The sequence below is a fragment of the Pelodiscus sinensis genome, chromosome 5 (assembly GCF_052426305.1).
Source record: "Pelodiscus sinensis isolate ZL-2025 chromosome 5, ASM5242630v1, whole genome shotgun sequence".
NCBI lineage: Eukaryota > Metazoa > Chordata > Testudines > Trionychidae > Pelodiscus > Pelodiscus sinensis.
This window is the reverse complement of record NC_143056.1, coordinates 99,826,537-99,852,539: the sequence shown is the minus strand read 5'-3', so window position 1 is coordinate 99,852,539 and position 26,003 is coordinate 99,826,537. Positions and strand designations below refer to the sequence as shown.

Sequence of the window (26,003 nt, the reverse complement as noted above, 5' to 3'; positions counted from 1 at the left end):
ATAGGTTTGGATGAGCTGAGCAGGGCATCTGAGAGTGGTGCGCTGGCTAGCCTGCCTCCTAGCTTCTTGGCCTATCAAGTTTCAGCAGGCAGTGGGTGGGGGTCAGGCTGCCGTGACCACCTGGGGACTCACGATCAGGGGTTTGAGACCCAGTATAACACATGGGGTAGCCCAGCAACTCTTACTCCACTGCAGTCTTCATGTTCAATAAAGGCCTAGTGTTTCCCAGCAGTAGGCTCCCCCAATCCACTGCTGCTTCTGCTCCCAGGCTTGACAGTACTAGGGAATATCTAGAGCACACTGTTCAATGGGGCCATAGAGATTTACAAGACTGGAGCTCAGCCTTTCATTTAAATATAAAGATATTACAAATCCTCAGTTCATGTAAACGACTGCAGGTTGCACCTTTAAAGTCCAGGATTCTCTGGTCCGGCATGACCACAGACATTCCAGGACCAGAGAATCCTGGTGCAGTGCAGAGGGGGTGTGGGCCCGAGCTGGCATGTGACTCATTTGGACTGCGAGGGCGGGGAGAGCCAGCGGCTGGTACACATCTCATTTGGGCTACAAGGGGGGGCTGTAAGCCAACCTGTGGCTTAGCTGAGCTGTGAGGGGGGTGGTGTGGGGCTCCTCTGGGCTGCATGGGGGGAGCAGAGAGCTGGTATGTGGCTCATCTGGGTTGTGGGGAGAGCCAGTAAGCCCATGGGAGGAGCCGGGGGGCAGCAGCAGCGGGCCTGAAATGACCTCCCCTGGTCTAGAAAAATTCCTCATCCAGTACCCATCAGGTCCCAAGGGTGCCGGACCAGGGAGGTCCAACCTGTAGCATGAGTCTATTGACCTCCGTGGAGCTATGTTAATTACCATCAGCTAAGGATGGGAATGAGTTCTGCTCACAGTGCTTAAAAGATATAATGTGGTGTTCTGTCACCTTTCTGTTAGCTGAATGCTAGGGTCTGGTTACGTCTGGAGTAAGTTAGAACAGCCTGAATCACAGAATCCTCGGGCTGGAAGAGACCTCAGGAGTCATCAAGTCCAGCCCCCTGCCCAAAGCAGGACCAACCCAACTAAATCATCCCAGCCAAGGCTTTGTCTAGCTGGGACTTAAACACCTCTAGAAATGGAGATTCCACCATCTCCCTAGGTAACCCATTTCAGCACTTCCCCACCTTCCTAGGGAAATAGTTTTCCCTAATATCCAACCTAGATCTCACCCCACTGCAAATTGAGACCATTGCTCCTTGTTCTTCCATTTGCCACTACTGAGAACAGCCTCTCTCCAGCCTCTCTGGAACACACCTCAGGTAGTTGAAGGCTGCTATCAAATCCCCCCTCAAGCCTGCTGTATTATAAATGAACAAAATGTGTTAGTCAAACAGGGATGGATGCAAGACTGAGACTACTTTAAATCTGTTCATTTGCTTGATGCTTTCCCCCCTTAACCTAAACTCAAGGGCTACATCTAGACTGGCATGATTTTCCACAAATGCTTTTAACGGAAAAGTTTTGTGTTAAAAGCATTTGCGGAAAAGCACATCTAGATTGGCACAGACACTTTTCCGCAAAAAGTCCATGCCAATCTAGACGCGCTTTTGCGCAAAACAAATCTGAGCTGTCTACACTGGCCCTTTTGCGCAAAAGCTTTGCGCAAAAGGACTTTTGCCCGAACAGGAGCAGCATAGTATTTCCGCAAGAAACACTGATTTCAGACAGTAGAAAGTCAGTGTTCTTGCGGAAATTCAAGCGGCCAGTGTAGACAGCTGGCAAGTTGTCTAGACACAGCCAAGGAGTTCTGAAGGGAAAGAAGAGCCATCATTTGAATTAGCAGATGCACTGCATTTTATTTTTCAGAGCAGCAATCTATTTATGCAGGTGCAAAAATGAAATCTGTGCCCCAGTTGCAAACTGCAGCTCTACTGTTCCAGAGATAAGGAGCCATATTTTAAAGAGACTGCAGCTCTTACTTAGTCACTTACACAAAGTGATCAAATTGAAAAGTACACAGCACAGACTCTCCCACGGAGAACGGTTGTGGTGGGAAAGTAGGGGTAGGGAGGTGTTGATCCTTGGGGCATATAAGGGTGGCAGCTGAAAGTGCTGTTAAACCAGCTCCCTGAATGCAAGGACACATGTGGGTCATAACTTGGCACTGCTGTGCAACCGAGCCTGCTGAGTCCAGGGGTTCAATTGTGAGTGCTGATTAACTGGTCCTCTCAGACGTGCTCTGTTAATAGATGGGAGTGTTCGTCTGCGTCTAGGGTGGGAAGATTCCCGTCCTGGGGAACACAGTTCCTGCTGGAGAGCTCCATTGGAAGGGATTTGGTACCAGGGAGAATTCAGTTCCATTTGAGAGCACAAGTAGCACAAGCAGCACTCAGATAGAATTATTAACCTCCCCGTCCCATAAGAGTAACCCTAATAAATGAGCATACCCCAGAGTAATGGGCAAATCTGTTAACACCACGGTTGTGTCTACACTGGGCCACTTATTCCGGAAAAGCAGCTGCTTTTCCAGAATAACTTGCCAGCTGTCTACACTGGCCGCTTGCTTTTCCGGAAAAGCAATGACGATCTACTGTAAAACTGTCAGTGTTTTTCCGGAAAAACTATGCTGCTCCCGTTCGGGCAAAAGTCATTTTTAGGAAAAACTGTTCCGGAAAAGGGCCAGTGTAGACAGCACAGTAGTCTTTTCCACAAAAAAAGCCCCGATCGCGAAAATGACGATTGGGGCTTTTTTCCGAAAAAGCGCGTCTACATTGGCCACGGATGCTTTTCCGGAAAAAGTGCTTTTCCGGAAAAGCATCCTGCCAATGTAGATGCGCTTTTTTCCGGAAATACTTATAACGGAAAACTGTTCTGTTTTAAGCATTTTCGGAAAAGGGTGCCAGTGTAGACATAGCCCACATGTGACTAGAGAGAGAGAGTCTTCTCAATAACTCAGGTCACAAGGAACCATTCAGTTCCTGTACAATGTAATCAACATTTATCATCTTTTTTTAAATTGGAATTTACAGCATAGAATGCAATGGTGAAAAGACAGGAACCTGCAGTTGTTTCTGAGAGGGTCCAAATTCCATTCTTGCTTTGACATAGCTTAATTCTCAAGGGGAAAAAACCCCAATGGACTATGGAATTAAACAGATCACTACATTGGACCAAGTCTCACAAATGCTAGAAAACAAAAGACTGATTTCTATTTTAGCAGCCTATGGTTAATGTGACACTGCACCAAAAATCATTTGTTCAAATATATTTCCTCCCTCCTTGCTCTATTTATGTAGAGGATGAACAAACAAGGGAATTCCAGTACAGTAACTATAAAATATGGATGTTTTTGTTTACAGATACAAATAAAAAAGTCTCAAAGGTTGCAATGCTCCCTCTTTCCAGATTAATAGCCATAATCCTGATTTATTTCCTCAGGCCCTTAATAGTGTCAATGACTAGAAACCCACAAGAGATCTATTAATACCTAATGCTGAAATAAATCAGGTACTCAACTACAACTCTGTATTTAAGCCATTATAAGTCTAGATTCATTGATCCTGTGACGGAGCGCGGACGCTCCGCCACTGGGCAGACGCGGCACCCGGGAATCCCGGTTGCCGGGCACCTCCCCCGCGCCTGTGCGGCACATGCTCGCTCCAAACGCCGGGTGCTTTAAACGCTTGCAGCGCGACTGCGGGGGGGGGGGGGAAGAGGGGGACTGCCCTCCGGAGCAGGAGACAGAGGAGAGCCGGAGGAGGCACCCCACAGGCAGCACAAAGAGCCGGCGGGTCCACCTGTGGGGGGGGGGGAGCGGTCTGACCCCCCCTCCCCCGGCCAGGAGAGGAGCAGCCCGCGGCCGAGCTACGGGCTGAGGCGGCACCCCCCGGGGAAGCAGACGGTGTCCCGGCTGGAGCCGCCGGAGAACCAGGTACCCCAGTCTGAGAGAAAGGGAGGGGTAGGAAGGAACCCAGGGCAGGCTTGTCCCATGTGGCTGGAGACTTGCAGAGCGGAATCCCGCTCCAGCCTTAAAGGGTCGGTGTTCTCTGACCCCTAGGGCCCTGGGTTGGGGCCCGGAGGTGAGGGCGGGCCCGGGTCTCCCTACCCACTCCCCTTCCCCCTCCCTCGCCCAAAGGGAAGACAGAAAGGAGCAGAGTGACTTTGAGGGGCCGCAGCGAGTGTGGCGGCCCATCGGGGACACTGGGCAGAATACCCCCCAGGCGTGGGCAACAGGCAGACCATGGGCCAAAGCCAGATCCATTGGAATGGACCCCGACACCCGCCCCCCTTCCCTGGAGTCTGGCACTTGACAAAAGCTTGGCCTGGGCTGAGAGAGTCCTGTTCTCAGCGGCGGCCGGGGAGAGTGACTCCGCATGGCGGGGCGCCGCAAGAGGTAGCTGCAGAGAGGCGCGAGAGGGGAAGAGGCCCAGCTGGTGACTCCCGCCAGCTCAGAAGCGGCAGCTCTTCCCTGCAGCAGAGCAGGCACCGCAGGAAATGAGCAGCCGGGGTGCGCTCAGGCCCGTGGACGCACTGAGTGGCACCGCGCACAGGGCAAGCCAGGCCTGTACGGCAGGGCCACCGACCTATCGCCGCGCCCTGCTACTCCTCGGGCGAGGCAGAGCAGCCCGTCCCTGTGCTGCGTGCGGGCAGGGTACCCACTGGCAAAGACACCGGGAGACTCCCACCTAGCCCTTAGCCCAGTGGAGCGAGAGCCGACAGCTGCTTCAGGGGAGGGGACTGGTGGATGGGGCGGGCGGCAGCTGCGCTCCCTCAGCTGTGCGCCTGAGGCAAGTGCCTCACTCGCTTCGCCCTTGTTACAGCCCTGCAAGGAGGAGAGAGAAAAAGTCTCCTTAACCTCTGATGATTGAACAAGAAGCAGCAAGGAAGGTGTAAGTGGGACTTGCAGGAAAATTTTCCTGTCTAGGTGGAATAAATTGCCTAGGGAGGTTGTGGAATCTTCATCAATGGAGATTTTTAAGAGTAGGTTAGACAAACACCTGTCAAGGATAGTGTACAGGGTACTTGGCCCTGCCATGAGTGCAGGGAACTGGAGCTGATGACATCTTGAGCTCTTTTTAAGTTCTATGATTATCACAACATGTGGCATATCTCATCCAATGCACTGAATGCCCCAAAGCTACATGGGAGAAACAATTACTATGCCCTCAAATGAACTCACCCAGACAAGTGATCAAGGAAGACACTATCACCCATACCTGTGCACCTTTCATAAAACAATCACTCTATACCTGACATCTCAATCCTCAATCTCAAAGGAAACCAACAAAACACCTTCAAAAGAATTTGGGAATCTAAATTCATAGTTTTGCTGAACACTAAAAATTATGGGCTTAATAAAGACATTGTTGTAATAAGCTATAAACCCTATGGCTACGTCTACACTGGCCCCTTTTCCGAAAGGGGCATGCTAATTTTAAACTTCAGAATAGGGAAATCCGTGGGGGATTTAAATATCCCCCGCGGGATTTAAATAAAGATGTCCGCCGCTTTTTTCCGGCTTGTAGATAAGCCGGAAAAGAGCGTCTAGACTGGCCCGATCCTCTGGAATAAAGCCCTATTCCAGAGGATCTCTTATTCCTACTTCAAAGTAGGCTACCTCTACTGGCCCGATCCTCCGGAATAAAGCCCTATTCCGGAGGATCTCTTATTCCTACTTCTCTCATCCTTGGACCCCGTGGTCAGGTCACCCTCCTCCTCCAGGCCAGGTGACCTCAGCACTGGGGTACGCAGGCCGGTGTCCACCACCGGCGAGGGCCCTTGCACCGCCATCTCCCCCAGTATGGCATGCAGGCACTTGTAGTGGGGCAGGTGTCGGTTCCTGCCCCCCCGCCCTCAGTGGCCCTGACGTAGCCCAGGTGCAGCTCCTTGACCTTGGCCTGGACCTGTTCAAGGGTCTGGGATGGATGTCCCTGGTCTGAGAGCACCTGGGCCATGTGGGCGAAGATATCAGCATTGCGGCGCCAGGACCAGGGGTTGTGGAGGGTTTCCTCCTCTGCCCACAGGTCCTACAGGGCCTCTACCTCAGCCCTGGACCAGCAAGGGGCACGTCACTTGGTGCCCCTCTGGGCCTGCTGGTAGCCCTGGGATGGCTGCTGGGAGGAGGGTGCAGGCTCTTGGGGTGTCTGTGGAGCAGACATCCTGGGGCTCCTGAGTGCAGTACGGCAGAGCCACATGCGGCATCTGCAGGCTGCATGTGGCTTTAAGGGGGGGGTCTGGCAACCAGAAGTAGCGAGCTGTGAGTGCAGGTAGAAGAGTGTCCAAGCGGCCACCTGTGGTTTTTCCTGGGAGGCCAGTTCTTATGCAAAAACTCTTGGCAGCCTGTCCACACTGCCCTCTTGTGCAAAAAAGGCTTCTTCCTCATATGGAGCATCAGAGCTCTCGTGCAAGAAGCCCTCTGTTCCAACGTTGTACTGTAAATTTATTTGCACAAGAACACGCGTGCAGCGTAGACACTCTGCAGAACGGCCGTTCTTGCGCAAGAAGCCTGCAGGGTAGACATAGCCGGAGTGCATTTTTGTAGTGCAGATACCTCATATAAGAAGGCACACAGTGATGAATAAATATCTTGGGGGAAAGGACTCAATAAGGCTACGTCCACACTGCACACTTATTTCGAAATAAGCTATTCCAGAATAGTTATTCTGAAATAGCTTATTTCAAAATAGCACATCTACACTGCAGGGAAGCATCAAAATTAGACCAAGGCAGGCTCTCCTAATGTAGACATGCTATCTTGATTTGGAGCCCCAGGAGGCACTGGGGAGGAATAACTTAGAATGGCTCTGGTGAGGGGCTATTTCGAAACAGCAACAGTGGAGCATCTACATACGCCTTATTTCAAAATAGCTATTTCGGAATAGGCATTATTCCTCGTAGCATGAGTTTAAAGATTTTGGAATTAGCAATCTGTTATTTTGAAATTATTTTGAAATAACAGAATAGCTGTGTAGATACTCGCATTGTTATTTTGAAATAATGCTAGTTATCTCGAAATAACAGTGCAGTGCAGACACCCCCTTATTGAGTGAGCTGGTAGTAGTTGGGAACTCCTATAACTGGTACAGCATGAAGCCAAAGCCCCATCGTTATAGCCCAGCATATCCCTCATGTGAAGGGGGCAATTGGTAAGATCCCAGCAATTAAGTCACTGGAGGGAGCAGAGTGGAAAATGGGGAGGAGGACAGCTATCAAAGACACTCCCTCCCCAATTGAATTATGGGAGAAAACCAGAGAGAGTTACCCGCACTATACATGAGAGCTGCCAGGTAGTCCCAGATGTTTAATAATAAAGTTGCACCTGATCCAACCCTTAATGAATGTCTCCTCTCCCTATTTTGGTACAGCAGACCATGCAGAAAGTGCATGGCCTTCATTTCAGTTTATCTAGCTGCCTCAATTCAATGAGTGAAAATTAAGAAACCAATAAAAGGTAAAAGATGGAAAGATTCATCCACAGCCCGTGTTTGGAGCTGTGTATCTCAGACTGAGCTCTCATTCTTTTGCCTTTCCTGCTGGGTTCATTACCAATTCCTTTCTCGTATCCTATGATTTAACTATAGGTATGCCAACCAGACAGTCCCAAATTTAAATCTCCTGACCCAGTGTCCCCATAAAGCACTGAAATGTCCCGGAAAGCCCTGAGACTTGAAACAGAGCTAGAAGCGGCTGCACACTGCTCTTCCCCTTCCCACAAGATACCATGAGTACTCAGAGGTGGCTTCCGGCACCAGTGTTTTGCATGGCTCCGTGAGCAGCAGGGAGCGTGCATGCAGGTGATGCCACGAGAGAATGCCACATTTCAGCCCATGCCCCAGCTCAGCAGAGCCTTTGCCGTGGACTGGGGGCCCCCAGCCCGAGTCCCCAGCCCGGCCCTTCCCTGCGGTGGCTGGGTAGGGCAGATCTGGCAGCAGAGCCAGCCCAGGCCCATGCCCCTCCCTTGGGGTGGGGCCAAGGGGCATGAGGGCTTCAGCAGGGTGGGGTGGGGCATCCAGGCTGGCGCCCATGGAATGGCCAAGGCCAGCACCTGTCCTAGCAGTGATATAGTGAGATTAATAAACACAACTATCCCTAATTGACTCTGTCTTGAAGTGAATCCATAATCCAGTTGGTCCTGGCCCTGTGAACTGACAACTGGCTTTGACCCAGCTGAGGAGTCCTCTACCCATGTGGAATTCCACGGTGGCTATTTAACCCTGTTTTCCATCCCTCATGCACCACCAGATCAGTACCAGGGTGTGGTCCTTGTGCTATTTTTTTTCTTTTTTAAAAGAATGAATTAAGGATTTACTGAGCAAACTTCACTGAATGCATCTGATAAACTTACATCATATCCACTGTTGCGTATTCCACGCCTTGGTCTCTCCCGGGTAACTAGAAGATCCATCTCAGTTTCTCCCGGACTAGGACTGTTCAAAGATTGCCTGCTTCTATACACAGAGTTCTTCGTTTGCTGTCTGGAGAACATCCAAAGAGAAAATATTAAAATGAAGGAAAAGCACAAAAATAAATGACAATGTTCTGCAGTTATAATCTTTATTCTAATGTTATTTAAGGGTGCTACGCAATTTGAGCTATGCAATTACATTTTTAAATAAAGCGTATTCCGAAACATCCGGTACTCCTCATGGAACAAGGTTTACAGGGTCATCAGACTAGTGAGCCCGTTATATTTTGAAATTGCTCAAAAGATGCAGAATAGCTAATAGATACGTCTGGTATCCCAAAATAGCTCAGCAGTGTAGACATAGCCTTAGTTATTACAAGAGAGCCATTTTCATAGGATACCTTTTCAATATACACACAAGGGCTGGAAGAAGGCAAAATTATGGAAGAGATCATTATGCATTTTGTTTTCCATTGTTAAACACCAAAGGCTAGAGGGTACAGGATCATTTGTGGACTGTAGCTGATAGGATTTGCATTCATTAGGTGTAACTAATATTAACTTGTCCGTTTAATGGGCACAGCACATGCTGAGAAACTTTGAAAATCAAGTCATTTTATTTAGGAACCAAAGCACAGGATTAAGTGTTGAGCTTTAAGGTAAACTGTGACCTGTGGTAAATAATTTAGGAACACAGCATACCACTAGCAAAACCAGGATTAGAACTAAGTGAATTACCATTGAGCCTAATACTCAGCTTTACTTTCTGTCTAGTCACTTGCTGCTCTAGCAGGACACTAAAGATTTTTCTGAGTAGCAGAATCTACATGTGGAGCAAAGTCCATGCACCATTTTGGCGCTGCCAGTTCCAGCTGGCTTGGTATCGTTATGTTCCAGGGCAGAGATGAAGTTTAAGCAGCTTTTTCTACCACTTCTATGCTATGATTGGGTAGCTAGGCCAGCTTTACACCGCCCCAGCAGGCAGGGACACAAGTTCTCTCCCTGCAGGTCACAACCGCTGCTGGACCCAACAGGCGCGTGGCATAGAGGGAAGCCCAGACACCCCGTGGGCGCCCCTCCTGCCAGCACCTTCCCATGCCTGCTTGTCCCCAGGATGGGGGGGGGAGTGAATCTCCTCCCTGGGGACATCTGGGCCCCTGCAGGCAAGGGCCCACTGGCTAGAGCGCACATGGCCTTGCTCCAAGCACATAGCCTTCGTCTGAGCCAAGAACTCTCACTCTCAACTCACAGATGGGGGCTGGGCTTCAGGCACAGTGTTCCCTGGGATGACTGACTGTCTCCCTTTATTCTTCACAGCTGGACCATCTGTGAGGGGGTGGCTTTGCTGGACCCCCCCAGCAGACCAGGGGGACAGGAGCAAAGCCGCCCAGGCGGCGGGGGTCCCGCTGCCTGGGCAGCTTTGCTCCCGGGCAAATGAGCAAAGCCACCCAGGCGGCGGCTTTGCTCGGGTGTCCCTGGTCTGCTGGGGGGGGGGTCCAGCGGCTTTGCTGGACCCCCCCAGCAGACCAGAGAGACAGGAGCAAAGCCGCCGCTTGGGCGGCTTTGCTTGGGGGCAAAGGAGCAAAGCCACATGGGCGGCGGGGTCCCTCCACCTGTGCGGCTTTGCTCGGGTCTCCCGAGTGTGCTGGGGGGCACTCCCCCCAGCACCCCAGGGAGACAGGAGCAAAGCCGCACAGGCAGAGGGGTCCCTCCGCCTGTGCAGCTTTGCTAGGGTCTCCCTGGTCTGCTGGGGAGGGAGGGGGCGCAGCTAGACCCCCCAGCAGACCAGGCTTTTGTTGCGGGACGCCTCGGGTAGAGCAGCTGAGGTGCTGCTGGGTTGGTCCTGTGGGAGCCTACCAGACAGCGCCCCAGCTGTTCTGTCCCAGGCTCCAGATTCAGCAGCTGTTGAAACTGATCAGGCTGATTCCAGGAAGCTGGGGTCAGAGCAACTCTGCCTCCGGCTTCCTGTAGTCAGCCCCTGGTCAGTTTCAGTGGCAGCAGCTGAATCTGGAGCCAGTTCTGACTTACATACAAATTCAACTTAAGAACAAACCTATAGTCCCTATCTTGTACGTAACCCAGGGACTGCTTGTACTGCATTGTATGTATTGTACACATTACTATTCATGTTTCTACAGGCCTCACTTATATTCTCAAGGCAGACTGTGCTAATAAAAGTAGGATTCCTGTATAATGCTAATGTTCACATTCATATCTTACATTTTCTGTGCATTTGTAATAATGTGTTCCTCCCTGACTGAATAGCTGTTCAATGAACTGACTCCCCAGGCCCATCAGCAAGGACACCTGATATAATTTAATCAGAATATTTTTTTTTTCATTAACCTACTGGTACAACCCTTGGACAAGGCTTCTCAAACTCCACCTCCGCGCTCTCGAGGCCCTCGCATAACCGAGTGCATTTGGCTAGTTATTGCTTATACTCTAAGACAAACTCGTTTAGAACCCTTGCTACAAATTTCTTTCACCAGTGCCACATGTATAGATGGGGCTCTTCGGTCTCTTTTCCACCAGTACATGTCTGGGGCCAAGATAATGAATGCTCTCCATTTGTACATTACCTCAAAGGGCCGTAAGTGCCACACGAACATTGATTATGTCTCACAATACCTTAACTCATGTTAGAGATGAGTAAACGATGTCAAAGATTAAATGACCTGCTCAAGAGTTCAAAGCAATGAAATATAATCCAATATAATAATAAAAAGCCAAGACTTTGTATTCTGTGATTTAACTGAAATCAAAATGTTTGAAAACGTAGAAAAATATCCGAAGTATTTCATACATTTTACTTGGTACTTTATTGTTTAACAGTGTGAGTAAAGCTGTGATTAATCACAATCAATTTTTTGTGAATCGTTTTTTGAGTTAATCGTGTGAGTTAACTGTGATTAATCAATAGCCCTAATTAGTATGCAATACACATTTTCATCATCAGTGGCGAATGTTTGCGCTTCAGATGCGTCTTTCATCCTACAGCCTTGAGGAAGAACCTACTTTCTAGATAAATAACTATGTCTAAAAAACACACACATCTCACCTGGTTTTAGGCTCTGCAAATTGAGAAGATACATCTGCTTCTGGTTCCAACACATGGTCTAGTTCCATTTGTGCTCTCTCATATATCCTTTTTTTTTCTGTCAGCCCCTTGTTGTTATCAATTTGGGGGAAATCATAGTATCCTTTCCTCTTGGCTTTCAAGCGCAGCTTGTTGCGATAGTGCTCTATGTCGGACTTCTGCTTCAAAGCTTTGTTTACCTAAGAGAAGGTGAATGAATTTCAGATGACTGTACCATACTGCTGATTTCTCAACGACATTTTAAAAGTGTGTTTGATGGACAGTACTTTGCAGAGCACCTCTGGTACCACCCTATGCCATCTGTCAGTACTAGGGAAGTTCAAGTGACAGAGTCATAGTATTTTGTATGACATTTCAGATGATTAAATACATTTTAGCCACAGTAACTCAGATCACAGCCATGGAAGAGGAGAGCTGACGTCAGCCAACCAGCCGGATCCAAATAATGCTTATTTTCAGGGAGGACTGGGGGCAGTATTCTGTATATTTGAACAAATTTCATTTCTGCCCCAAAGCTGACTGTGTAAAAATGTCTACTTTATTTGACGTGTGAAGCTAAAAAGTCAAATTCTACAGTCTCTGTAAGAATTCCAGCATATCTGTGAGTGTGTAAGGGGATAACCATTTGCATATTCCTAAATTGTACTCTGATGATACAGAGCTACAGTTCCTGGAAGAAAAATAGGCATTGAATACTGTACAATAGGGCTCTGGATACAAATGATGATTAAAATAAAAGCACAGAACCAAAACATGACAAATTGCTCTAATCTGGCCTCACCCAGTGGACAGACTATACAGTCTTCTACTGTGTTTCTAACCAGCAAGTGGTTTAAAGTGTTAGTTTTGTCCAACAAAGAGTTGAGGGCAATACCCTGGTTAGTCCTTACATAAGTGTGCAGCACAGAGATGCAAATAAGAAGCTTCTTTCCTTCTCATCTGATATATAAAATCCACCATCCCCCATAGATTTTGTTCTAGAACAAAATCTAAATAAATCATTTGTAAAATAACACACGTCAGAGCCAAGCAATGGCATTTGGCAGTGGCCCCAGTACACCCCAGTGCAGACCCACAACATTCTATGGGAACCTTGTGGGGCAATTGTGTCTAAGGGTATGTTTACACTACAGCACTATTTTGAATTAACTTAATTCAAAAAAGTTAATTTGAATTAAGCTAATTCGAAATAACGCATCTACACACAAAACCTATTTCGAAATAGACACGTCCACACTGAGTGGACCCTGAACTGAAGTTAAGGCTGGCCAGAACCAGTGCCGGCTGGGCATCAGGTTAGGACTTAGGCTATGTCTAGACTGCAAGCCTCTTTCGAAAGAGGCTCTTTCGAAAGATACTTTCGAAAGAGCCTCTTTCGAAAGAGAGCGTCTAGACTGCACGTTGAACTTTCGAAAAAGCAGCTTGCTTTTTCGAAAGAAAGCATCCAGTGAGTCTGGATGCTCTCTTTCGAAGAAGCCCTATTTACATTGAAGAACGCCTTCTTTCGAAAGAGGAACTTAGATTTATTGAACTAAACTGGGGAGGGGATGAACCTCTAGGGAGACTGGGAAAAGGAGGTGGGAGAGAGGAAGAGAGAGGGTGGAAGAGGAGAGGGGGAAACCTGGGAGGAGGGAGCTGGAAGGGGGAAGCAAGGGGAAGAAGGGGGAGAGGAAGCTCAGGGCTCAGGGTTGGGGATCTCACCGGACCAACTTGACTTTCATACTAACCTGCTCCTGGGTTCGCATATGGCCTTTGGTGACCAGGCTGGCAGCTATCCTGCCATAGACGGCTGCGTTCCTCCGTCTTTTGCGGTGATCATGGATGTTGGGGGCATCCCCCCCAAACCTGAATAAGGTCCATGATCTCCACGCTGGACCAGGAAGGCGCCCACCTTCTCCAGGCCCTGTCAGGCTCTTGGGGGCTGGCAGACTGCTCCTGGGGAGCGGTGGAGGGCTGGCTGCCAATGGCTTGCTGGCTCATGTTTTGGGGCCACCGGGTCAGGGGCCCCGGTGGTCAGTGCTGGCTCTGGGCTGGCAGGTTTGGAGCTGGCACAGGCACTGTGGCCAGGGTTTACCCCTTTAATGGCTCTAGGGCTGGGGGAGAAGAGAGTAAGTTTTCCTGGTTGTGCCCACAGTGGCCACCAGGGCTCCCTGGGAAGGCTGGAGGCCCCCTATTTCGAATTAAGTGTCTACACAGCACTTAATTCGAAATAGCTATTTCAAATTTGGTGTTACTCCTTGTAGAATGAGGTTTACCAAATTCGAATGAAGGGCTCTGCTATTTCTAATTAAATTCAAAATAGCAGTTTGCATGTATAGACGCTATTAAAGTTAATTCGAAATAACGGCTGTTATTATTATTTGTATCTTGCTTGCATATTAGGGTATGTCTACATTGTAGACATACCCTAATATGCAAGCAAGATACAAATAAAATAAAGGCAGGGCCACACTTGCTACACATCTCACTGTCAGTAGGAGGGATAGTCTAGTAATTATTAGCGATCACTAAGCTGGAACTTCTGAGGTCCAAGTTTGATTCCCAGCTCAGACATGGCTTCCTTTGTGAACCTGAAAACATGGGTCTTCATCTACCCTTTCCCTTAGGTCTCTATTTTCTAAACTGGTGTGGGAGAATACAATCCCTTAATGACTGTCAGGTGCTGAAATACCGGCAAGCTAGACAGATTGCTTACTTGCGAGCACAATGCATCCACAGGTGTGTAATGAGAGTGGTCCCAAACTCTGTGTTTGTAATGGGATTTTACACAGGACACTCAAAAGGGTGGCATTTCTCCTTTTCCTCTTCAGTGCACCAAGGTAAAGTCCTATCACAATGTGCACCCCACACGTAATCAAGAAACCAGCACATGAAACACTGTCAGATCATTCTTACCTCTCCGTTAATGACAGCAGACTCATGGCTCCTGTCTGATGCAGGGTGAGCAGGAGGCAATGCTATAGGTTTTATAGCAATCAGCTGTACAGATCCAGAAGAGGTGTCAAATGGATCCATGGCGGACTTGGCAATGCTTTCCAAGAGAATGCCTCCCTCTTCTTCATCGCTTAAGGGCACTAAAGCATATTACAGTTATTGAGCACATGGTCTCCATACGCTTGCTGCGGGCTCAGGAAAAAACTAAGTAAACATGGGCAGTAGATTAATACGGATATGCTCAGTACACTAGAGGATAGACCCTGAAGATTTCTGCCCTGGAAGATCTTCAGTTAGATTTTAGCTGGATGAGCAACTGTCTTCTAAGAGATTGTGTCTGGATACACTGCCCCACAAGGGGAGATTGAATTTCACTAATGACATGGAAGGAAAATCAGAAAAAGATTGATATCAAGCCAAATGTAGGAGAATGACAATGGAAGACAAAAAGCACCTCCACCACATCCTTTATACAAAAGAAGACTGTGTGTGTGCGTTTTCAGTGTCACAACATCTATGGAAGTAGAATCCCACATTAGCACTTTTTGTCAATCTGACAAACATAAAACCATTAATTTTAGCAAGGACTGGAAAGACATTTACAACTACAGATACTAGCTGTTAAAATGAAGTACTGCGTTGAGTGTGCAAGTATGCTCAAATAACTGCTAGCTCCCCATAAGAACGCCATGCCATGCTGGGTCAGACCAAAGGTCCATCTAGCCCAGTATCCTGTCTGCTGACAGTGGCCAATGCCAGGTGCCACAGGAGGCGGGAACAGAATACTCATGCGATCCCTCCCATCACCCACCTCCAGAGAAACAGAGGTTAAGGACACCATGCCTACCCATCCTGGATAATAGCCATTGATGGACCTGATCTCCATGAATTTATCTAGCTCTTTCTTGAACCCTGTTAAAGTCCTAGTCTTCCCCACATCCTCTGGCAAGGAGTTCCACAGGTTGACTTTGCACTGAGTGAAGAAAAACTTCCTTTTCTTTGTTTTAAACCTGCTGCCTATTAATTTCATTTGGTGACCCCTAGTTCTTACATTGTGGGAACAAGTAAATCACTTTTCCTTATTCATTTTTTCCACACCAGTCATGATTGTATAGACCTCTATCATATCCCTCCGTAGTCTCCTCTTTTCTAAGCTGAAAAGTCAAAGTCTTTTTAGTCTCTCTTCATATGGGGACCCATTCCAAACCCCTAATCATTTTTGTTGCCCTTTTCTGAACTTTTTCCAATGACAAGATATCTTTTTTCAGATGAGGCAACCACATCTATACACAGTATTCAAGATGCGGGCGTACCATGGTTTGATATAGGGGCAATAAGATGTTTTTTGTTTTATTCTCTAACTCTTTTTTAATGATTCCTAACATTCTATTTGCTTTTCTGACTGCCACAGTACACTGAGTAGATGTTTTCAGAGAACTATCCACTATGGGTACATCTAAACTAAATCTCTCTTTCGAAAGAGGGATGTAAATTAGACATATTGAAATTGCAAATGAAGCCAGGATTTGAATTTCCTGTGCTTCATTTGCATAATCGTGTTACGAAATTCTTTTGAAAAATGTTATTTTGAAAGTGAAACCGCAGTCTAGACGTGGTTCTTTAAAAAATAAAAGCCTTTTTCAAAAAATCCTGTAAACCTCATTTTTTGAGGAGTACAGGATCTTTCAAAAAAGGCTTTTCTTTTTGAAAGAAACACATCTAGACTGCGGTTTCACTTTCAAAATAGCATTTTTCAACACAATTATGCAAATGAAGCACAGGAAATTCAAATCCTTGCTTCATTTGCAATTTCGATATATCTAATTTACATCCCTTTTTCGAAAGACATAGCCAATGACTCCAAGATCTCTCTCTTGAGTAATTGTAGCTAAATGAGTCCCCAGCATATTATATGTATAGTTGGGATTATTTTTTCCAACATGTATTACTTTGCATTTCTCAACATTAAATTTCATTTGCCATTTTGTTGCCCAATCACTTAGTTTGGTAAGATCTTTTTGAAGCTCTTCACAGTCTCCTTTGGTGTTAGCTGTCTTGAGCAGTTTAGTATCATCTGCAAATTTTGCCACCTCACTGTTTACCCCTTTCTCTAGATCATTTATGAATATGTTGACTAGGATGGGTCCCAGGACAGACTCTTGGGGGACACCACTTGTTACCTCTCTCCACTCAGAAAATTTACCATTTATTCCTACCCTTTTGTAGGGCAGGTGGAAAGGGGGAGATAGAACCCGGGCTGGTGCAGTAGGGCAGGGAGAGAAGGGGCCCAGGCTTGCGGGGTTGGGGGAGAAAGGACATGGGCTGGCACGGCAGTGTACAGGGGGAGCAAGGCACGGATGAGGGGAGGGAGAAGGGACCCAGGCTGACATGGTTGCAGCCCGGCTTTCCCCAGTGGCAGGGGGGAGAGCCAGGGTTGCCTAGCCCCCTTTGAGAGGGGGGTTGGCAAGGGCAACGAGCAGGGGGCACAGTGCCCTAGTTCCCTTTTAATCTTTAATCACTGCAAGAATTACAATGCATTACAGGCAGCTCAGCAAGAAATAAATTAGCCCTATTTAAACAACTAAGATAGATACTTGGGCAAAAGTGTTTGATGGAAGTTACATGAAATATGAACTCCCTGTATAATATTATTGACTTTTCTCTATGCAGTCACAGCAGGCTGAGTTGACATCATTTGAACTGTTGAAATACACGGGTTATCTCATGCTGTCATGAAATAATGCCCTTCAGGGTTTGTGAAATTGCTCAAATAAATGGCCTTTATTTTAATCTATCAGGAACTCCTCTCAGACTTGTCCAGAGTGTCGTAAAGCACAATGCTAAGAATTCTGAAGACTCTTATTGGTAAATGGGATGAAAACCTGACTTTTGTGATGCCAATGGCAAAATCCCAACTGGCTTCAATGGGCAAAGAATGTTATGGTAGGAACACTGGATGAACAATAGGAGGCTTACATATCATAAAGCAGAACAGAACAGGAGAACATTTTAAAATAATTATTAAGGCCTGATACCTTTTCTTCCATCTTAGGTATTTTTAATTGCTTAAATCTTGTGAAAGGCATCAGATTACATATCTTTGGAACACGGCGTTTTTAGCTTCATTACTATATACACTGCTGTTTAATCAAAGAACAGTTACAATACAAGTGCTTGCCATGCAAACTTATTACGTGCTGCCGTAACAAGGTGCTTCAATTGTGGCGAGACGGCCCATAGGGGAGAACAATTGATTGGTTAGCTTTTTGGAGGGTGGTTTTGTGACATGGATAGCTAGCTGTATCAAACATCATACGAAAACCAGAGCTTTATTTTATACAGACAACTGAAAGGCAGTCAACATGGTCATGACTGGCACAGAGTTGGACAGTATATAACTAGTAACCATGCTAAAAGATACAAAATCTAGTACTAACTCCCTTACCTTCACCTCAGAGTCATCGTCTGCAATGGGCCAAGAGTCTGAAAACTGAATTTGAACTTTATTTAAACATTGTTGTTAAACAAGTTTTAAACATGGGTTTCCTGGTCATCTGACTGAACCAAACTGTTTTGAAATTGCTTTCAAGAGTTAGTCCCAACCAGGCTCAAATATGGCTTATGTAAATGGCTGTTTTTTAAGCATATGGTGCTTTCTAGAGTGTCCAGACCAATAACGTAAGAAATTTCAAACCTAGCTCAAAGCCCACAACAAACATGGTTCCAGGCCACAATGTCTTTTTCCCCTCACAATCTTTGATTCCAGAACAAAGATGTTTTCAAACACTCCCTGCTTACCACATTGCTTGCAGAGAGCACAAGTGAGCACAACTGTGTCACTGCCATAAAGTATTTCAAAAATATTGGACTTGTTAATTAAGGTCTTGGGAAGGTTAATTAAGGTTTCCTGAAACATGGAAAAAGTCCTGAATCCACACAAACTACTATTGGCTTCAAAGGGGCTCAGCACATCTATTCATCTGTCTGGACAGGCCTCACTGCAAGATCTGGACTTAGAGCGCTTGGTTACCTGTTATTTGGGTGATGGACACATGGAGATCGGGGGGGGGGGCGCAGAACCAGCCGGCGGGAAGCAGGGATGGCCGGGAGGGTGTCAGCAGCAGCGGGGCTGACCAGGAGGAGGCCAGGGGGAGAGAATCGGCCAGTGGGGAGTGGGGTTTGCTGGGAGAGGGTCGGGGGGGGGGGAATGGGACTGGCCAAGGGAGCGAGAGGGGGGAACCAGCCGGCAGGGAGCGAGGCTGGCCGGGAGGAGATCGGGGGGAGCGGGGCTGGCCGAGAAGGGAAGTGGGGGGAGAGAATCGGCCAGTGGGGAGTGGGGCTGGCCCGGGAGCACACAGATCCCAGGGTGCTGCCTGTCCTGCGCACAGTCCCGGCGGAGTGCACAGGTGAGTCTGGCCCCAGAGATTCCATCCCACCCCAGCCCCATCCTCTTCCTCTCTACTGCGTAGTTGCGTACTGCCTGGCTGACAGACAGTGTGTGCGTGTCTACCAGCCAGGCAGCGTGCAACTACATACTGATACTCATAATAATAAAACTAATTTAATTAGAAAATACTGGACATTCCTATGTCAGGTATTTTCTCAATGTGTTTCCTGGACAGAAATCTCAAATACTTGATTGTCCAGTTCAAAACCAGACACCTGGCAACCCTACTCCCCCCACCTACACCCCACTGCAGTGCAGACCTAGTCTAATAGTAGGACGTACATCTTCAGCACCTAGTGTAGTTGTATGGATAAATTAACTTTAATCAAATGGGATCAGAAACTGAATATTTACTGCACCCTAACTTAATATTTGTGTAGTAAATGTCGTTTTAATCCTGAATGGGGCTTTTTCTGTTGCATTTTTTTTATTGCTGGTGAGTGATAAAATGGCGATGGGACCTATAGATTTTAGCAAACTCGTGTAATTTAGATTGGTGGTGAACTGTAAGCAAGCACTGTGGGCACATTTGTGTTTACTTTTATTTCTTTCCCAGTGAATTCACAGTGTGCTCAAAATCTGATTAAACACAACTCACCACTTCACTATTAGTAAGCAACCAATGGAAGAGCGTATGGAAAACTACAAAACCTTGATGACTATTTCATTTGCATATATACTACATGGTTCAGTACACTCATTTTCTTCTAACGTGTGGTTGGGAGGAGAGAATGAGAGAATTACATGACACGTAAAGAACATTTTGATTGTATTTTAAGCCCAATAGTCATTTAAAAAGGGGACTTAAATTATAATAATACCTGTAAGGGGAGTAACTTGCAACAACCCACATTGCAAAAGCAGTACTTTTCATTTATTGGTTTTAAACAGTTGTACATGAATCAAAAAGCATAGTGATTATTCCTTCCCTCTTTCCAAATTAAAATAAATACTGACTAGTGTAAATTTGTGGGCATTTATCTAAGGGTAATTTTTCCTGGAAGAATGCTCTATTAGGCTACGTCTACACTGCAACATTATTTTGGAATACTGGAGTATCCCGAAATAGCTATCCCCGCATCTTCACAACAAGCTGGTTATTTTGGGCACAATATTCCGACCTCCCTGTAAACCTAATTCCATGAGGAGTAAGGGACATTTCAGAATAGTGGGTTATTTCGAAATTTGGCTCAGTGTAGACAGTGACAAATTATGAAATAAGCTATCTTGAAATAAGACATGCAATTTCCACACACACAAGCACAGAGTCTGAGTGTACAAAACAAACTGTTAATGAAAGAGGGAGAGAAGTTACGTGGCATTAGCTCGGAAAATACCACAAACATAGTTCCTAACCCCCCATGAGTAACCGTCCGAGCACAAATGGATTGAGCAATGTCCTTTGCCCCTCAGGCTCACTACTCCAACAATGTAAGGGTTCCATTCATTTACCCGAACTTTCTCCATACCCCACTTCAAATGCCCCACTTACAGCTCTGTCCAGCCAGTGCAGACCCTGACACATCACCCTGATGACTCCACTCATTGAGCCTGAGGCCATGCCACCTTTGTGCTGCTCCTGTGGTCTGTTTGTGCCACCTGCCGCCACTCCTACTGGCCACCCGCCAACCGCTCCGCTGGACGCCTGCCGGTCATTCCTACCAGCAATCTTGCTGGCTGCAATGGGTCTGGCTCCAGGCCAAACCAGTGACTTCAGCTCTTAGTGATTTCAACTCTTTAGCACCACCTAGGCTGGCAAAAGATTCCAGCTTCCACTGGACTAGCAAAAAGACTCCTCGTGGAGTCTGCTTTAGGTCTATCCTTAAAACAAGGGGGGGAAAGGCAGGTTGAACCAGTCTTGCAGCTCACACCTGGCAGGTAGAAAGCAAGCTGGCTCAAGCCCTTTCCCCCCAATTCCATTCACTCAACTCTGGAAGGAGGAGGCTTGTTCATCTGAGACCTCTTACAATGATGATGTCTCTCCTGCAAGCACTGATATCCTATTGTACAGTTTCCACCTTTAGGGGTAGCATGATTTGTGACCCCACAACCGCCCAAATTAGTTACAATACATCACATTCCATTCTAACAACCAATCCTCCATCAGCCCTGGCTGAATTGGATTTACATAACCACACCCCAGATTCCTTCCCCATCCCAGCATGAGCTGTATTTACATATAAACAGTTACTTATCTTGCAAGGCAAAACAACTTCAGCTGGCTGCATTTCAAGCAGTCCTTCAGACCTCTGGCTTACATGACTAACTCTCCAGACACTGTTAAGGGCTAACCAGAAAAGAATTAATAGAAAGTACAAGAAAAAACTCCTCGATATATTCAAAAGAGATGGTTCAGAGGTCACCAGAAGCATCAAATTATTCTAATAGTTTCCTGTCAATGTCTCTAAAAAAAGACATTTAAGAAATTGGGAAATGTAGGGGTGTCACCAAAATGAGCTGGAAGCTGAAGAAATGCGCTATGAAGTTTTTAATACAGACTTTGACCTTCAGGAAGCTAGGACTGAGACACAATCAAGAGCCCATCTAGAAGGAACTCCAATAAATCCAATACTCTCCCTGGTTGAGAGGCAAAACATGGGATTCCTTATCCTTTTCAAAAGCACCAAAAATTCCAGGATCTCCATATCCCCTGAAATACCCAGGGTATCAGACAGTGTATAGAGCGCAGCAGGAAGTCCATGAGTTCTCCTGAATATTCATGCTCGGATTACAGCACTAAAAATAGCCATGTAGACATTGTGGCTCAGGCTCTGAAGCTGACTCCCTCCCTAATCTTCAGGGCCTGAGCTTCAGCCCAAGCCATAACATATACACAGCTATTTTCAGCACCGTATTGCATGCTCGTGTCTGCCAAGCCAGGCTCTGAGATTCACTGCCGTAGCTGTCATTCACTATGTAGACCAGCAACGGGAAACCTAGGCCAGGGAGTGGGCTGAATGATTATCCTCTCAGTGGGCCACAAGATTATTATAGCCAAGATGATCTCCTGAGGTAGGAGCACTTCTGCATCTAGAATTTGCAGGATTTGAAGGCCCTGAGACTTCCTGCCATGGGCTGTGTAGAGGCATCCTGAGATGCATCGTCTTCTAGAGCCTTCTCTTCTCAATGTTTGGATTGGATGCAGAGGGAGCACACAGCTCTCAGAGTCCATGTTGTGTGCAATCAGCATGCACCTCACTTCACATGCTCTCATGTGTGTCACTTTAGTAACATTAGTAGGAAAAAACCTACACAGACAGAAACCAACGGAACCTGGCAACCCTGCACTTGGCAAAGGTAAACAAAATGTCTGGTGGGCCACATGCAGAACCCCGATGGGCCACATGCAGCCCACAGGCTGCAGGTTGCCCATCACTGGCATAGACAGCCTTTCAGGGTCCAGGCCAAGAGGCTTAGCTACTGTCCAGGAGTCTGCAGAGGTTCAGGAATGCTGCACTGACATCTGTAGTAGGTCAGAGATTGTGGCACCTAGGCCACTATAATTCTATTATTTGAGGTCTCAGGCATTTCCTTCTTCTGCTGCTGTTCCATTATATATAGAAGCAGGGGCTAAAAAGATCCGGGGAGGGAAGAGGACAGCCGAGCCAGACATGAGCACTCATGCTTGAACCTTGTGAGTCTGAAACCCTGGCTGAAGTGATTTTGCACTTGGGCAACAAAATGGTGCCTTCTCCTCCCTTACTGATGACATTTTAGTGTAGGATCACAGCAATGTTTAGCAGACCTCAACTGTGAGCAACCAGATACTCTCAGCATTGTCACTTAGCTGGAAGCTTCAGTCAGCAGGGCCGCCTTAGCATTTAAGAGGCCTGATGTAGTATTATTACCCTGGTGCCCCTCTGCTCGACTTGGTCTTAGCTACACAACATAAGCTTACATGTCCTCACAGAGATCCCCAAACCCTCTCCCTCATGCAGAATGTGCTGTGCTTGTGCATTCAGCTATGTGGATACAGGCCCTGCCTGAGGAGACTGCAGTGCACGCTGAGTGTGTGGGAGCCAGCCACTCGTACGTGCTGTCTTGGTGGTCAGGGCCAGAATGTGATTGTAAGTGCCCCACAACCCATCGGGCAGCTCCCATTTGGTGGCACAGCCGTGCTGAAGCAGGGTCCCTAGTTGCAGGAACTGGCATTTTGGAAGTAACAACCAAGGAACTCTGGCTTGTTGGTTCCAAAATGCCAATTCCTGCAACTAGATTTCTACCACAAGAGGCTTAAGGCTTGCCTGACACATTCGTGCTATTGGACTCAAACCTTGCTGCCATGTTTCACCTTACCTTATGGAGCCAGAGAACTGGCTTGGAGATTTTGCAGAGTCAGCTCATGTGACTGAGTTTTTGCCTCAATTTAAAACTTAGCCACCGCCTTGCTATAGAGACAGTGAGTTATTGTGCCGCTTGTGCTGGCGGACCTTTGATCTCAGCTGGGTCTTCTACATGTCCAGGTTTTCTCCTCCAGCACTGGATGATCTGTTCTCCAGAGGGGCACCAAAGAGAAGGGGCAAATATGATGAAAAACAGACAGAAGTGGAGAGATGCAGAGGAACCTCATGCTTCTTCAAGTGGAGGTGAGGCAATAGCAAGCTGGGGCTGGACTCTGTTCTCTCAGATGCTCTGCCTGCTAGCAGCACACTGTGATGCTGGAGAGAGACTGGTTCTTTTGAAGGAAAGAGGAGTCTGTGTGCTCGCAAGATGAGGCACTCGTAATGGGGCATGGGGCATCCAATGACCATGAGGGAGAGAGAAAGGTTACATACAGTAGCACATTTGGCTTTTTAAGAACACTGCCTCTGCATAATCACACTTGTGGGGTGTGGCCCTGGTGCTGCTAAGCTTCCAGAACTTGCCAGATGTATAGTGCCCATTGGGACCCCCACCCTATGGCACCAGATGTTTGTAGTTCTGTGTGGTCCCCAGCCACACCCAGTTCCTTCTGTTGAGCCCAAGAGAGGAACTGAGAAGCAGAAAAGAAGGCAGGCTGGTAGGGTAATTATTCTGAGGCAGTATTTTCAGAGAACCAGCAACTGATAAACAACCTCTTTCTTCATCAGGATGGACTCTGCATACTACCACTTGTGAGACTTTCATTAGCAATACAACACTCAGGGAAGTGGGATGTCCCTTCTTAGGCGCTGGTCAGAGAGCAGACAGTCTTGTGTCCAGAGCTCTCAATGTTCTCCCTCTGGAACCCAGGCAGCATGACAGAGACAACAAGAGCTGAAATGGATGGGAGAGACAGCAGAGGGAGCAGGCTGGGGTCAGGAGCCTGGATGCATGCTGCAGGAGACCAACTGGGAGACAAGAAGACACACTAGATGAGGAAATTGGGGGGAGGGAGTAGAAACCTGAATTGGTTGAGCATGGAGTTTGAGACTGTATTGAACTGGAGGAGTCCTGACCAGCACCTGGTGACTAAGCAGTGTGAGTAAGGGCTTAAACTCGGGTAGCTAGCAAATGTGTGTGCCAGGGGGCCGAGAGAACCAATCGAGAGAGAGGGATAAAATCTGAATTGTATATAGATTCCTTGCCTGCTTTCTTTGTGGGGGAGAGAGAAATCAGGAGTTGAGAGACACAGAATGATTTAAACCCAGGCAGGACTACCATGCCTCCAAGTAATTTGGGGCATGGGAGTGGACTGAACAAAGAGAAAAATGGAAGTAAGTAAAAGATAAAAGTGAATCCAGTCATGTTCAGGGTCATTTTTCTTTATTTTGTGGTTTGGTTTGAACTGCTCTGTGTGAATCTATGCCTCCCTTCCCTATTTGCTACTTTTCATTGTGCCCAGAGACTTTTCTCTGTGTTTTAATTTGGTTTCCTTAGTTGCTCTGTAACATCTAGCAACCAAGTACGCTTTATCTTTTGTTTTGTAATAAAAATCATTTTTTTAAAAATGTGATGATTGGATTCTTGTGTCCTGGAAGGTCTGTCTGTGTGTATCTCCATGCCTCAGACTGAGGGGTCAGCTACCAGAAACTGCAGCTTGTTTTTCTCTTCTTTTTTCAAGCTCTTTTGGGGGAAACAAGTTTGGGGTACTCCTGGAGGTGATTTCTAGTATTCACCCCTGGTTTTTAGGGATCAAAAAGCACTTGCAAGTAGGAATAAGAGATCCTCCGTAAAAGGGCTTTATTCCGGAGGATCGCGCCAGTCTAGACGCTCTTTTCCGGCTTTTCCCCAAGCCGGAAAAAAAGCGGCGGCCATGTTTATTTAAATCCCGTGGGGGATATTTAAATCCCCCGCGGATTTCCCTATTCTGACTTGCCTGCTTTGCATGCCTCTTACGGAGAAGGGGCCAGCCTAGACGTAGCCTATCAGTCTGTGGGGCAGAGGGAGAAAGAAGACTGGCATGAAAGGGAGGGGAAGGATGCTGGTAAACAGCAAGGGGAAAATTGGGCAGACAGGAAGTTCAGAGAGGGGGACGCAAAGAGTCTGCCACGGGGATGAGAAGTTGGAGAGAGAAAAGAGGAGTGGGACACTACAGAAAGAGTAAGTTTTGAAGGAAGGGAAGGAGGGTAGGAACAGGGGCACAAGAGTCCTTGCCTGGCATCTTATTCTGTGCTAATTCTGGTCCTCACAGAGAATGATAAGCTATTATTTCTATGTTGCTCTATTAGCTTAAGTGGCAGGTGATCGAAAGGCTCCAATCCTACTGATGATGTATGTCAGCGTAAGTGTGATGGAATTTCTATTTTTTTAATTTGCTTTTTTAAAATCTAGGAAGTTACACGAAAAGGAAACCTGCACTGTATGCGCACTACGGTTGCAAACACCAAGCACCCTTTCATTATGAAAATGCCAGAATTAAGGTTCTCCTCAAAACAATAAGCTCAGCTCAGCTTGGATGTGAGTACAGGGATTCACTCTCCACTCTTCCAAGCCAGACCTCGTTTCTCTGGTAGAAGGCAGGGAAGTGCTAACATTCCCCTGTCTTCTACAATATTTCTGCCCCAACCAATCTTTCTTGCTCCCTGAAGTGAATTCTCAATGCTTGTTCCTCCCATGTAGATATATAGGCACTTTCTGTTAAGTCTTCTGATCTGTAGGGAATGTCACATTTAGTAGATCAGCTGTGACAAATTAGAGCAAAGGCTATTAAACCTTATTTCCGGTCCCAATAGCTA

At 47.0% G+C, this 26,003-nt stretch overlaps 1 protein-coding gene across 3 annotated transcripts in view; it reads right to left on the bottom strand.

Annotated features, from left to right (window-relative positions):
• The window catches only part of KIAA1549L (KIAA1549 like), a 234,831-nt gene that overhangs the window by 32,825 nt on the left and 176,003 nt on the right, over nucleotides 1–26,003 (bottom strand). For all 3 annotated transcript variants that reach the window (XM_075927818.2, XM_075927820.2, XM_075927819.2), the window contains 3 exons: nucleotides 14,382–14,560; nucleotides 11,448–11,665; nucleotides 8,327–8,456 (listed from right to left, as the gene is read on the bottom strand). In XM_075927818.2, the coding sequence (XP_075783933.2) occupies nucleotides 8,327–8,456; nucleotides 11,448–11,665; nucleotides 14,382–14,560 (527 nt within the window). The remainder of the gene's footprint in view (nucleotides 1–8,326; nucleotides 8,457–11,447; nucleotides 11,666–14,381; nucleotides 14,561–26,003) is intronic.